Source organism: Salminus brasiliensis, chromosome 11 (assembly GCF_030463535.1).
Source record: "Salminus brasiliensis chromosome 11, fSalBra1.hap2, whole genome shotgun sequence".
In the NCBI taxonomy this organism is placed as follows: domain Eukaryota; kingdom Metazoa; phylum Chordata; class Actinopteri; order Characiformes; family Bryconidae; genus Salminus; species Salminus brasiliensis.
Window position 1 is genome coordinate 21,949,026 of NC_132888.1, and position 10,337 is coordinate 21,959,362.

The 10,337-nt window shown below is 42.0% G+C and overlaps 1 protein-coding gene across 2 annotated transcripts; it reads right to left on the reverse strand.

The window, feature by feature from the left end:
* Nucleotides 1–38: 38 nt before the first annotated feature.
* Nucleotides 39–9,261, reverse strand: hspa8b (heat shock protein family A (Hsp70) member 8b). Of its 2 annotated transcripts, none has more exons than XM_072692187.1 (9): nucleotides 9,138–9,260; nucleotides 6,860–7,076; nucleotides 6,568–6,773; nucleotides 6,052–6,204; nucleotides 4,128–4,683; nucleotides 3,833–4,035; nucleotides 2,679–2,877; nucleotides 2,355–2,587; nucleotides 39–586 (listed from the first exon to the last, which is right to left on the reverse strand). In XM_072692187.1, the coding sequence occupies exons 2-9, from the start codon at nucleotides 7,062–7,064 to the stop codon at nucleotides 392–394; spliced, it is 1,950 nt and encodes a 649-aa protein (XP_072548288.1). In that variant the 5' UTR covers nucleotides 7,065–7,076; nucleotides 9,138–9,260; the 3' UTR covers nucleotides 39–391. The 2 variants fall into 2 exon arrangements, with proteins under 2 accessions (XP_072548288.1, XP_072548289.1); XM_072692188.1 differs by lacking the exon at nucleotides 39–586 and adding an exon at nucleotides 603–1,860 and having other exon boundaries at nucleotides 9,138–9,261.
* Nucleotides 9,262–10,337: the final 1,076 nt, after the last annotated feature.

Genomic DNA, 10,337 nt, shown 5'->3' on the forward strand with positions numbered 1-10,337 from the left:
ATAAGACAAGTGAGAGTATCAAACAGATTATACTTAGAGAACTTTGAGCTGTTTATTGTTAAGGGCACTGAATATGACTTCGTCATACTCCAGAGATCTGTGAGTTTACTGTAGAGATTTAACATAAGAAGGTGAAACACAAACGCAACACAGGTCAACATCAGTGGCTAAACGTGCTTCTCTAACAGTTAGAAAAGTGAAAGTACACAGTGAAAGACATATCCCTTAGACGTCAACTCCAATGCTTTACATTAAGTCGCCACCTCACAAGTGGTCACAAGTAAAGGTCTGATAGATCATTTATAGAGTTTAAGCTGAGTTTAGAAACATGCCACCAAAGAACAACAACTGAGTGCAACAAAGGAACAAGCTGAAGACGCCAAAGAACGGTTTAGTCAACTTCTTCAATGGTTGGTCCAGAAGATCCTCCCCCAGGTGCAGCTCCAGCCCCCGGGAACCCTCCGGGCATTCCCTCTGGCATCCCTCCTGGCATGCCTCCTGCACTCTGGTACAGCTTGGTGATGATGGGGTTACACACCTTCTCCAGCTCCTTCTGCTGGTGCTCAAACTCATCCTTCTCAGCAGTCTGCACAAACATAACGAGAAACGAAGACATTAAGGCGGGGAAACTGGACTTTTCCAGATGAGTGTTCTTGAGATTTTATTTGTATTAGTTTTGTTTTGTCACACTCTTGGCAATTGCAGTGCTACATGGAGTCTTTTGAGTGATGTGATAGAACATGGGCATCCAATCTTATCTGCTAATGGCCGGTGTGGCTGCAGGTTTTCATTCTAAACAACAAGCATCACACTGATTCCACTGTTTTAATCAATCGGTGAGTCTTCAAGCAACTGAGCACATGTGCTCCTGCTTGGCTGGAATGACAACCAGCAGCCACACCGACCCTTTGTGGATAAGATACACCCCAGCGCTCAGAGTGGATCAGTGGTCTAATGCACATCAGGCCGGAGCACAATTGGCTGTGCTCTCTCTACAGGTGGGTAGATGGCACTCTCTCCCTTAATCACTCTTAAAGCTGTCTGTTAGCCAGTGTGGTGGCTTCACATGTATTGAAGGAGACGTGTTTAGTTGTTACCCTACTAGTGTTGGAGTGTTGGGTTCTTAACTGGGAGGAAAAATTCCAACAAATTAAATATAAAAAAAGATTGGACACAGAAGAACCACTGCTGAATAACATCCTGTCTTAGAAGCACCAGTGCTAAAGAACCTCCAGTATTAGAAGAACTTCTGCTAATGAACCTCCAGTCATAGAAAACCACTGCTGAAGAACATCCAGTCTCATAAGAACCTCTGCTGAAGAACATCCAGTCTTAGAAGAACCTCTGCTAAAGAACCTCCAGTCTTAGAAGAACCACTGCTGAAGAACCTACTGTCATAGAAGAACCACTGTTGGCTCCAGGAGAAGTAAAGACAAATTTCACTTCACATGAAAAAGCTTTATCAATTTGAAGGTTCTTCACACTTCAGTTTTACAAACATGGTTCCTAATTTAATCAAAAGTATTTTTTATATGGCCTCGCTCACAGAACCCCCTTTGTGGATTTAGAAGAGTGTAAAGCTGCTTAATAATATTTATGTAATAATATATTTTTAAAACATAATGAATGTAATCATGCCCAGTACTATTTTTTCCAGCTGTTACTTGTCCTGTACGTTCAAGTATTAAATCTTCAGTGTGGCTCGACTGTGACTGTGATTTACTTGTATTGGTTGCTGATCAGCTTATTTGCTTAGTTGGTCCAGAAGGAGAAAGTGCACTGAGCAGTGTGAGCATCGGTGGTTTGATGTGTGTGAATGCTCATCTCTCAACACATCATGGCATATTAAATTCTGTGGTTCTGTGGAAGGAATTAAGGCATACACAATAAGACTTCTAATTACAATAATCATAAGAATATTAATAAGTGGCTTAATTAATAATGGCTTAAACTGCCTTCTGGTGTTTACTTACAGTATTTCAATTCAACACGTATGAAAATATGACAAATGTTTTTTAATGCTAGTGTAGCAATATTAACCCAATATGTTAGCTGCTCTACATACAGTATCTGACTCAATTCATTAAAAGCAGGGTCTAATCAGGACAAAAGGGTCTATTTTGGGGGAACTGAATCTTTTAAAGGTAACTTTTTGCCTGGAAGCTACATCTTCAATAAAGATCAAAGATATTTAATAATTACACAGCACTGCAAAGATGGTAAAACCGCAGTAAAAAGCACAGAACTATCTACTGCTGAAGACTGTGAAGAACATTCTGGAGCTAACTGTTTTTTTTAAGTACATGCTATTTTTTCAGCTTCACTGTGTCACTGCCAAGCATAAGAGCACGTACCTGGTTCTTGTCCAGCCAGCTGATGACCTCGTTGCACTTATCCAGGATCTTCTGCTTGTCCTCATCGCTGATCTTGCCTTTCAGCTTCTCGTCCTCAACCGTGGACTTCATGTTGAAAGCATATGACTCAAGGCCGTTCTTGGCGGACACTTTGTCTCGCTGGACATCGTCCTCGGCCTTGTACTTCTCAGCCTCCTGGACCATTCGTTCAATGTCCTCCTTGCTGAGACGACCTGAGAATGAGACGGATTAACAATTGGATTTCTTGTGACAACAAAACCTCTGCAACACTCAAGGTAGATAAGCTCATGACAGATGTTCTACCTTTGTCATTGGTGATGGTGATTTTGTTCTCCTTGCCAGTGCTCTTGTCTACTGCAGAGACATTCATGATACCATTGGCATCAATGTCAAAGGTGACTTCAATCTGAGGAACGCCACGAGGTGCAGGAGGAATGCCTGTTAACTCAAACTTCCCCAGCAGGTTGTTGTCTTTAGTCATGGCTCTCTCACCCTCATAAACCTGGTAGACCACAGTTAAGCATTAAATATAATGTATACTTAATATACTGTATTCAAATGTATTTTTAAGCTACATTCCAGAGAACAAAAAAAGTCTGGATGAAAGTAAACAAGACAGAATACAACCCCTACATCTGATAAAACCCAGTTTAAAAACTGCTGATCTGACCTGTCCCTCATTTGCATGGTCCTAATGTTCTGAACATGGCTGTTTGACATCCCTTTAACACTGTCAGCCTGCTACTCAGCAGAACTAAACACAGCAGTGAGGTGGGGAGAAATGAGTGAAATGCGTGCTGCGTGTGCAGGTGGTGCTGTAGACCCCTGCTGAGTCCATTACTCGCTAAAATCATTATCCATCAGCAAGCTTCAGATTCACTGTAATGCTGGAACTGCATCCTGGAATACACACACTTAATGCTGGCTTGGCCAATTAGACAAATGATCAAACGAATGAATAAATGGATTAATGAACAGGCATATGAACAGTTGCACTGACAGATGGATGAACAAACGTACAAACGAACTGAAAACACAGATGGACAAACGTCCAAATGAACAAGCTACACGGCGAACAATCGCTCTTAAACGATGTTCATAAATATGCTAATAAGCATAATTTCAACACTGATTCTAAATATTTGCTGGGTAGCTTGTGCAGATAAGATTATGACTGTACAGTTTACATTGTGAGAGGAGAAATATTGTGAAATATATTGATCATATATTAGTTATTGCAACGCTATTCATTAGGGCATTGTTTGTATGCTATATATATATATATATATATATATATATATATATATATATATATATACATACAATGATACTTCACTGCAGGGCACCATTCATAAGGCTACATGACACCTACATAAACTCTTCATGACAACTGACCTAAACCTACAACAACATTTACACAGGCTTATTCCAGTCCTATTCCAATCCATCAATCTCACCTGAATGAGTACACCAGGCTGATTATCTGAGTATGTAGTGAACGTTTGTGTTTGCTTGGTTGGGATGGTGGTGTTGCGTTTGATCAGGATGGTCATGACTCCACCAGCTGTCTCAATTCCCAGAGACAGAGGAGTGACATCCAACAGCAGTAGGTCCTGGACGTTCTCAGACTTATCTCCTGACAAAATAGCTGCCTGGACAGCTGCAGGGCAAAAATAAACAAACAAACAAATAAATAAATTCTTGGCTGCCTGAGACCATGGCAATCAGCCGTCAAATCCTCATTCACATTACCTGCGCCATATGCAACAGCCTCGTCCGGATTGATGCTCTTGTTGAGTTCTTTTCCATTGAAGAAATCCTGCAAGAGCTTCTGGATTTTGGGGATGCGTGTGGACCCTCCGACCAGGACAATGTCGTGGATCTGGGACTTGTCCAGCTTGGCATCGCGGAGAGACTTCTCGACTGGGTCCAGGGTGCCCCGGAACAGGTCGGCGTTCAGCTCCTCGAAGCGAGCCCTAGTGATGGAGGTATAGAAGTCAATGCCCTCGTAGAGTGAGTCAATCTCGATGCTGGCCTGAGTGCTGGACGACAGGGTACGCTTGGCCCGCTCGCAGGCCGTCCGCAGACGACGCACCGCCCTCTTGTTGTCGCTGATGTCCTTCTTGTACTTGCGCTTAAACTCAGAGATGAAGTGATTGACCATGCGGTTGTCAAAGTCTTCACCGCCCAGGTGAGTGTCTCCGGCAGTGGACTTGACCTCGAAGATGCCATCTTCAATGGTGAGGATGGACACATCAAAAGTGCCACCACCAAGATCGAAAATCAGCACGTTTCTTTCCGAGCCCACCTGCACAGGAAGGATGAAACAACACTTAGCAATTGACTGCATATCATCAGAACAACTGGATCATTTTATAGAAGCAATTAAAATTCCATGAGTGCGCTAAGCTGTTCAATAACATTGTATTAGTGGCAGTGTAATGTGCCTGCCTTCACCCTCCCAGTGTGGGTCTAGGACTTCTAGCCATTGCGTGGGAACAGGCAATGATGAAAGTGGGGGAAAACAGGTTTCTTTGAACCCTTCTTGCTGCTAATTATCTTTAAAGAACCATTGTAAGAGGTTCTCTGTCATATAAAAGAACCAGAGGAATAATAATGAACAATTTAAAGTAACAATATGTAGCATTTTTCCCTTAAAATCATTGTGACGCGACACTGAGCTTCAGGCCATTGATGACATGGTTGTGGGCTTGATACCCAGTCTAGGCAAGCTGCCACTGTTAGGATCATGAGCAAGGCTCTTCACCATCTCTGTGTGCTCACAGTCACTGTGTGTGTTTCACTGGTGTGTTTGTGTGTGTTCAATGCACGGATGGGTTAAAGTCGGAAGCCAAATTCCATCTGTGCACAACACTAATTGGGAATATGGTTGTCTCTCTTGTAAAATGGAGAATAGCGTCTCTGTCATTCTCATTCCACGCTCAGCATTCTCCTAACTGCAGTATGTAACTCTGGTAAAGCGACACAAGATAAAACTCACAAGATCTGCATAATGCTGCATAACTGCATAATGAGTTATATTCATGTAAAACTGCCCCAGTCCACATGATTTGTTTTTTTTTACTTTTAGTGACAGTTCTGTATCTCTCAGCTTGTCTAGAAATGCATGTGTACAGTGTGTCGTTTAGGGGTGGCTCAAAGCACGAATTACAAGTTGGAAGTCCCAACTGTAACATAAGTTAAAATAGTCAAAATAAAATAGAACCCTGTGAGACTTAAAATATGCTAATCTAAACTGTTTCCAAATAATTCATAATAGTTTGTATGTTCTATTAATAACTGAGTAATAAACCAAGAGGTTAAGCATTGTTTTTGTATGCCACGATTCCATACACTGCCAAAAAAGATACTGTACAGGTAATTTTTTGTTTATCAAGAAACAAACACTGGTCTGTAAGGTTTCTTAAAGGCACATTACATTCCCAGTACCAGAAGCGGGATGCTTATTTATTCATTGTCATTATCAGACAAGTTTAAAAATATATATATAAAGCAACTAGGAAGCAGTACAATTATGCTTCATAACTAAAGGGATTAAAAACCTACACTTGGGTACTGCCACCCCGGTGGCTGGAAATTTATAGATTAAAGAACCCTTGCAACCTAGAACCTCATTTAGGTCAAGGGTAAATGATGTAAATGACAGCACACTCACTTTCTTGTCCAAGCCATAGGCGATGGCAGCTGCAGTCGGCTCGTTGATGATTCGAAGAATGTTTAGTCCAGAAATGGTCCCTGCATCCTTTGTAGCCTGACGCTGAGAGTCATTAAAGTACGCAGGTACCGTAATGACTGCATTTGTGACAGACTGCAGGGAACAAGAATGTGAAATGAAGGGCAGTATTGTTAAATTCCCCAGTAATATTTGAACCTGAATATTTGAATGTTAGATTAAACGGCATGAATTGAGTGTTTAGTGATGTAATGATTATTCATTACAGAGAACTAAGTGTGTATCATTTAGGGAAGTGGAAGGATTCACCCAGTAATCTAAATTTTTAAACAATTACATTGAGGCAGGCAAAGGGTTGTACACTACAAACTTCATGACTACTATAACTTTATTATTTAGCATTTTCAGTAAACACCATGATCCTGAGCATAAAAAATGAAATACAAAGAGAATGTAAGTTAGACTGAACCTGTTCATGTCCTTAAAGTGACCTCTCACCTTTCCGAGGTAAGCCTCTGCAATCTCTTTCATCTTCACAAGCACCATGGAGGATATCTCCTCTGGGTAAAACGCCTTGGTCTCCCCTTTATACTCAACTTGGACTTTAGGGCGTGAGGAGTCATTGATTACTGTGAAGGGCCAGTGTTTCATGTCTGACTGGACAACTGTATCGTCAAATCGCCGTCCAATCAGCCTCTTCGCATCTACACATGAACACAGGAAGAGAAATTGAATACAGAACGACAACAAAGAACAGGCATCTACGTCCACAGGCAATCGTGAGACTTACCAAACACTGTGTTGGTGGGATTCATGGCAACCTGGTTTTTAGCAGCATCTCCAATCAGCCTTTCTGTGTCCGTGAAGGCGACGTAACTGGGCGTGGTCCGGTTGCCCTGGTCGTTGGCAATGATTTCGACTTTGCCGTGCTGAAAGACCCCCACACATGAGTAGGTGGTCCCGAGGTCGATGCCAACTGCTGGTCCCTTTGACATGGTTTCTGCTTTCTGCGAACAGAGAGTACACTGAGTTTCCTGGTCAGGTTCACTTAGGGCGGATGACACAAAACAGGCAGAGCTTTTGTTTTCTTTCTCTGCTGTAAATAAGGGACGGGCTATGCCACTCATTTTCTCCTTGATCTGATCCAAGTGAAACCAAGGTTAGTAAACATCTTTGCAGTGCATGCAAAAACAAGGATTCTCCTATTTATGCAGTGGAAACGGGTAATAATGTGGACATTAAAAATGATGATGATCTTTCATTATAGAGAATTCAGTGCATATGGTGTGGCTGTCTGTGAGTAGAGTAAAGAAGGGAGTTCGGGAGGTAAGGTAGTTCCTGCCCTACAGATTTAATTATTCTCTCACCATCAAAAATAATGATGTTCATTTAGTTTACTGAACATGTATTAAGTAGTTTTTAGTTAAATTTGATCTTGACTGATTGAAGATGAAACTGTTGTAATTATTAACTGTTCATTACTGTGTAATAACAGTTCATTACTGCATAATGATGGGTTATTAATGTATGGGCGTTTATATGTACTGCCTATAACTGAGAGTTATCAACTGTAATTGTTCATTAGAGTGTGCAAAAAATGTCTATTACTGTGTAATAACTGTTTATTACTGTGTAATAACTGTTTATTTCTGTGTAATAACTGTTCATACTATGTAACAACTGTTAATTACTGTGTAATAATGGTTCATACTATGTAATAACTGTTCATTACTGTGTAATAACTGTTTATTACTATGTAATAATGGATCATTGCTGTGTAATAATGGTTCATACTATGTAATAACTGTTCATTACTGTGTAATAACTGTTTATTACTATGTAATAATGGATCATTACTGTGTAATAATAGTTTATTACTTGTAATAAGTGTTCATTACTGTGTAATAACTGTTTGTTACTTTGTAATAACTCTTTACTACTGTGTAATAACTGTTCATTACTGTACGGGAGTCTTTATGGACTGTCTGTGAGTGTCAGTGCGGGAGGTCTTCAGTGTGACATCACCAGTGGCAGTAATCTTCTACTGTCCTTAAGATTTGGCTGTTCATCTTCTATGCGAATAAGCCCACAATCCCAGAAGCACACGCTCTTCTTCACAATCCTGCAAAGTTTGTGGTTCTAGATTGTAAACTGGAGCGAGAAACCTTAAATATTTTGAGTGTAGAATAATGAGCATGAAGTGCAGTGAGTTTGCTGGTTTAAGCCAACACAGTGGTTTTAATTCTAACAGGTAGTGCTGTGTTTAAGTGGGCTCGCTCTCTGTGTTCCTCACGAAGTGTCAGGACTGATATTTCAGTATCGATCCGCCCATCCTTACTTATGGCATCTTTGCTCCGTACTGTGTTTTCATCCCTGGAGAGCGATGTTATCCTTGCAGTCTATTCTTGATCGGGTGCTGACAGGTTTACTAAGCCCCTGGTCCTTCTTTCCACTCACTGACCGTCAGCTGGACTCCCCTTACTGCCACAGCAGCTGTCTCTACTGCAGATAGATGCTCTGGCATTAACAGCCTAACGGGGGGAGGGGGCGGGGGGTCCAGCTCCCTTCAGCTAAACAGAGAGCTGATGTTTGAGTGGAGGGAGTACAGAGAGTTCACGACCCTGTCGTTTCGCTTTCATTTGATAAACACACAATAACTGGACTGACCTCTAGCGAGTTCAGTGAGCAGCTGACCTGGCCCCACTGTTTATACCGCCCGCGTCCTGAATAGTTTCCGCAAACATTACATAAGAGCAGATGGGAGTTGCCTTGTATGGGCAGTTTTCACTCCGTCAGGACCTGGATCCTCCTGCTAGAACATTCCCTGCATTTCGGCTCATTTTTGACGCCGCGAATCCAAACATCCACCGGCCTGGAAGTGAAGATTTAGCTTCTGGGACCTTCCAGCAATTCCCACATTCAATCCCAACATACCAACAAGCGGTTTCGTCAAATCTAGAAAACTATCCACGGCCTAAATTCCCATCAGACCTGCCTCGCTGTTGCAAAATACAGCGCTAGTGAACTAGTGAACAGTCTACTTCATGATACTGAATCATAACTCTTACCTGGCAACAGTCGACTCTTCAGCAGCTGATCTGCGGTGAGGCTGGCTCTGTGTCTCAGTCTGACAGAGTCCGAAGGGCTCCTGCAGCATCTATCCCCGAGTCCCCTTAAAGACACCGCAGAAACGTCGAGAACGCCGAGTCCAAGACACAGCCAATCAAATGCAGCGTGCGATCCGTGAGGACCAATGGGAAGACGCGAACACGATTCTGGAGGAGTTCCGAGTAACACACCACAACTCCGGGCAGAAGACAGAAGGATCTTTGACTAGAAAGATCTGATGGGAGGTTCGATTCAGTTTAGTGAACCGATTCTTCCCGTTGAGCCTACAGTGATGGAACGTTTTGTTCATTTCCCCGATCCGATTCTTTTGGACTGCTCGTTTCAAAGAATAAAACGTTCAACTCGTAATCGAAAGAAGATGATAGCTACAGTCAAAAGAAGTCAAAAGAGAGAAAACGAAAACACAGTTTTGGAAAAATTGTTGTAAATCTGAAGTTTCGTCCGTTTTATTAAAAACGAACCGACTCACAAAGGCGATTCATTCACGAGTCGCGCATTTCTAACACTTAACGTAGACTGTGAGTACTTAGCTAAGAAAAGAGACCACGTCTGACATTTTGTGGCAATTATTGTGTAGCAATCTCTTTGCTTCTATAGCCATGATAGAACATGGTAAAGCATTGTGTTCCTCCTCGATACGTTTTTCTCAAAAGTTCTCAACACTGAATAGAGAAAAGCATGTATTCATTTATTAATTTGAAATGGAAGCCTATTCATTAAAGTGTATATGTGATGGGAACCCGTATTTCACCCAACTTGAGTCAGATATAGTGTAGTCCTTTCAAAATTGTCTGGAGGCTTTGAAGGACACACTAGTTGCCTCCTTGGATTTCTCAAAAACTAAGGATGCATGTCTTATTAAAAGGATCCTACAAAAAAAGCAAAGCAGCCTTCCTCGCCTGCAGCCTAAGATGCACCCCAGTATGGGCTATGGGCTCTCCACCTACACAGTGTGAAGTCCAGCCAGTTTGCTGGACATTGCAGGAAGGTTTACCCATCGGTGTGTATGTGTTCCTTCATATGCGAAGACATTGCAGAGCATCCTGAACTGCTGTTCCCTTCACTCACATCCCATGCCCAGTGTCTAAGGAATATAAGGGACCCTGTTAACTGGAAAGCAGCTCTAGACTTCGGGACGC

What these genes read in the sequence shown, in the direction of transcription:
- hspa8b (XM_072692187.1), bottom strand. Translation starts at nt 7,064, where the DNA reads ATGTCAAAGGGACCAGCAGTTGGCATCGACCTCGGGACCACCTACTCA. An exon ending in CAGAGGCTTACCTCGGAAAG is followed by an intron (nt 6,205 to 6,567) that starts GTGAGAGGTCAC and finishes TGTTCCCTGCAG; the next exon opens with TCTGTCACAAATGCAGTCAT. An exon ending in GCTGGCTGGACAAGAACCAG is followed by an intron (nt 587 to 2,354) that starts GTACGTGCTCTT and finishes ATGTTTGTGCAG; the next exon opens with ACTGCTGAGAAGGATGAGTT.